Consider the following 4,369-nt stretch of genomic DNA (forward strand, 5'->3'; position numbering starts at 1 on the left):
AGGGAACAATCGCTGGAGAAGGATGTCATGCTGGGTAAGATGGAGGGTCAGAGAAAAAGAGGATGACCCCTAATGAGATGGATCAGCCAGGTGGCATCATTGATGGCATCCAGTGTGACGGCGGTAGTGAGGATGGCCCAGGATCGGACATTGTTTCGTTCTGCTATGCATGGGGTCACTATGAGTCGGTTCCGACTCGATGGCACCTGACCACAACAACAACGTACTCGTAAAAATATGTGGATTTTTGCTTCAGACTCCTTTCACTTAAAATGTTGAGGTCTTTTGATATAGTAGCATGCATCAGTTTTGGATCCTTTTGTATTGCTGAATAGTATCCATTGAGCACGATTTTTATGTTCCAATGTGCATCTTTCTCTTTAGCACTGAATCTTTGGTCTTTCCACTCGTTAAAAATGTAATAGCTATTTCTAGGTCATTTTAATGACTGTAGCAATTCTATACTGTTTCTCTACTTTCAAACTATCCTCAACTTTATATGGATTGGTCCTTTTAAGGGCTGTCTTTGAGCGTTGCTTGTTGTTGTTAAGTGTGATTCATAGTGACCCTGTATAGGTTTTCAGAGAAGTAGCAGGTGGGTTTGTACTGCTGGTTTGAAGTCCAGTGCTGATCCTACAGTGACACCCACACCAGGTGTCCTTTCATATGCATACAGAATTTCCCAGTAGAAAAATGGCTCTTTTCTTCCCACATAAAAGCAACATGAAATGTTTTTACAGTGAACAGATTTAAGAATATATGATCTTCATTTTTGTTGCAAGTATATTCAAAATCAGTGTCAGTCACCACAATAATTCAATATATTGATTTTATCTGCTATTAACGTATACTTTGTGCTATTTAGTGACTCACTGTTGGCCAACTATTAATTAAAATATGGATACATATGGTTAATGTAAGTATAAATATAAGATGAAATTACCTTTTGCCGAGGAGAACACACTCTATAATATATAAAAATTTGAACTTTTTATGGCTTTATAAATTCTGCTTTGGCTTTCCAAAGAATAATGACAAAAAATAATATGTCCAATTGTTGTTGCTGTTGTTGTTATGTGCTGTGGAGTCTGATCCGACTCATAGTGACCCTGAACAGGGCTCCGGGGCTGGAAATCTTTACGGGAGCAGAAAGCCTCATTTTTCTCCCGCGGAACAGCTGGTAGTTTCAAACCGCTGACCTTGCGGCTTGCAGCCTGACTCGTAACCACTACGCTACCAGAGCTCCTTAATATGTCCAATATGAACATTTAAATTTTAATTCGTATTTGTTTCTTTAGCATTTGTGGAATCCAGCATCTTGAACGAATAGGAAAGAAACTGAATCTGTTTGATTCCCTTTATTTCTGCATTGTGACATTTTCTACTGTGGGATTTGGAGATGTCACTCCTGAAACATGGTCCTCCAAGCTCTTTGTTGTTGCTATGATCTGTGTTGCACTTGTGGTTCTACCCATACAGGTAAATATAACCTTGTTAAATTTTATATAACGGGCAAAATATTTATGAAACCAAATAATGCACATTGAATAAGAAATACAATCTGATTTATTTATCCTGCAGTAATATATTAACATGTTATTATTGTATCTTACCAGTCTATTAACATTATCTCAGAAATGTCTTTTTACATTATATAACAAATCTGAGAGGTTTGGTTTATTTTTCCCCCCTTTTTCTTCCAGTTGCCACTGATACGGCACATCTATTTTCAGTTCTTCAAAATGTTTTCTTATAAATATAGAATATCAGATATATTGTTTAACTGTATTATAGGATAACATTGTTTTTACTATAGAATGATAGATCATGGAAGTATATTTGAGAAAGAATGATTTTCTTCATTCTTGAATAATCAACTTAAAAGATACATATTATAAGAAAATATTCATTGCATACCAATTACATATCAAATATATCCATATCAAAACATTTGAAACCTTATACATCAAACAAAATCTGAAGAGAATATGTAAATATATGCATCATTTTGGGGAGTGCACCAGGGGGTTGTAAAAGAACAGAGATATAAAATGAGATTAAAAATATATAGATGAAATTTCCAGCCCTTTTCTAAACTGAGCCTTGTGTGCCCATGAGTTGGCAAGTCAAAAATGCAGTATATAGCCAATGTAAATTAAACCTGCATGTTTAATTACACAACCTTTGGCCTTAATTTGTTGAAATACATTTCACATAGGTACAGCAATGATGTTCTCACATTCCTTTCCATTCTTTGCATTGCTTCTCTCCTAACATCCTTCACTTCTCTCCTAACATCCTTCTTGGCTATCTGCTTCTCTGCAGCTAGAATATAGCCTCATGTCTTATGGTAAGGGTATCTCCCATTATTAACGTGGGCTGAAGTTAACACAAGCATTTGGACAAAATGCAGATGAGGCTTTTTTCCCTCTCTCAACAGATGATATATCAGGGATACACATTTTACTGGACATAAAACAGATGCACAAACCTCTTAGTAATCTGTTTTAATATAATAGGGAAATCATGGTAATATGTTTCCTTAGAGACCTGAAGCTACTGGGAGGCATTTGTAGCCTCTTCAGCAATCATATGAAATGTCTTTTGTTGAAGGAACACTGATCATTCTAATCTCAATGAGTTCCATCTATCTAATAAACAATAGATATATTGCATTGATTTTTATTTTCATGTCCGGTGTTTTTCATTCACATGTAAAAAATGTATTACAGTTTGAACAGCTGGCCTATTTGTGGATGGAGAGACAAAAGTCAGGTGGGAACTATAGTCGACACAGAGCTCAAACTGAAAAGCATGTTGTTCTGTGTGTTAGTTCACTGAAGATTGATTTGCTTATGGATTTTTTGAATGAATTCTATGCTCATCCAAGACTCCAGGTACATTTCAAGTATATTATGTATTGCACTGAATCATACCTAGTAACATATTGTCAAACTCAGTTAATGATGGTGCAGCTTGCCTTCTGGAGGATTGACATTTATACGAACATTTAGAAAAGAATAAATGAAGAACTGCAGTTATAACTGAGAACATAGAAAAATTCTGGAGAATACACAGAATTTTAAGTTTCCGTCTGTATTTCTGCTGAAAAGACAGATGGAATTATGTTAATGTTGCAAAGAAAGGGCTTTCTATGAATTAAAATGATTGCTTTTTTCCCCCCTTGGGTAGAGCATAAATCATATTTTTATGAAACTGAATTTTAACATAATATACATGTATAATAAAACAAGGACACAGCCATTTCAATAGCATCTGCTCACTTAAATACTTCAGAATTTTTTCTAGTGTTACTAATGGAAAATTGGATATTCCATTGTTGTTTTTGTTTCCTCCACTTGCCAAGGTATTTGGGCCAGTGTAAATTGAGACTAATGTCTCTCCTGTTTTAAGTACATAGTCTAGTCAAAACAGGAAACAGTTATTTGAAAGTCTTGCATAACATTCGTGAATTTGTCAAAAGTTTGGATGATATTCGCAGAGCAAAATAGTGCTGCATATATCTAATTATCCTTCTGAAAATAAAGTATAAAACATTTTTGAGACCTTTTAAAATAGCATTTTGTTTCTGAAAAAGTCTAATTTATGAGTAGGTTTAAATTATATAATATGTTCTTTTCTTGTCATAAATGCATTTTCATTTTTCTTTAAGCAAATCTGTTTACTGGTTGTGGTTTTCAAAAATTAATGGACATATTTGTATTGAGAGATTTACAATTTGAACATGTTATTCCATAAAGAATACCTATTTGGGAGAAAATTTGATCCCAGAAATGATCTTAGAAATATACTTTGTCTAATATCAAGATGTTAATTGCAGTGTATATCTGTTGTTGTTAGGTGCCATCAAGTCAATGATGACTCATAGTGACCCTATGCACAGCAGAATGAAACACTGCCTGATCCTGGGCCAACCTCACTATTGTTGGTACGCTTGAGTCCGTCGATGCTGCCACCTGGCCAACCCATCTCATTGGGGGTCTTCCTCTTTTTCTCTGACACTCTTCCTTACCAAACATGATATCCTTCTCCAGCGACTGGTCCCTCCTGACAGTATGTCCAAAGTATGAGAGACAAAGTTTGGCCATCCTGGCCTCTAAGGAGCACTCTGGCTGCACTTCTTCCAAAACTGATTTATTGGTTCTTTTGGCAGCCCATGGCATTTTCAATATTCTCCAAAACCATGATTCAGAAGCATCAATTCTTCTATGTCTTCCTTATTCACTGTCCAACTTTTGCAAGCATATGAGGTTACTGAAAATACCATGGCTAGGGTCAGGTGCACCTTAGTCCTCAAGCTGACATCTTTGCTCTTCAACAGTTTAAAAAGGTCTTGTGCAGCAGATTT

At 35.6% G+C, this 4,369-nt stretch overlaps 1 protein-coding gene across 1 annotated transcript in view; it reads left to right on the forward strand.

Moving 5' to 3' along the window:
• The window catches only part of KCNT2 (potassium channel, subfamily T, member 2), a 728,083-nt gene that overhangs the window by 384,270 nt on the left and 339,444 nt on the right, over nucleotides 1–4,369 (forward strand). The window contains exons 9-10 of the mRNA XM_006834237.1: nucleotides 1,299–1,479; nucleotides 2,733–2,939. Coding sequence (XP_006834300.1) covers nucleotides 1,299–1,479; nucleotides 2,733–2,939 — 388 coding nt within the window. The remainder of the gene's footprint in view (nucleotides 1–1,298; nucleotides 1,480–2,732; nucleotides 2,940–4,369) is intronic.

Source organism: Chrysochloris asiatica, unplaced genomic scaffold (genome assembly GCF_000296735.1).
Source record: "Chrysochloris asiatica unplaced genomic scaffold, ChrAsi1.0 scaffold00009, whole genome shotgun sequence".
In the NCBI taxonomy this organism is placed as follows: domain Eukaryota; kingdom Metazoa; phylum Chordata; class Mammalia; order Afrosoricida; family Chrysochloridae; genus Chrysochloris; species Chrysochloris asiatica.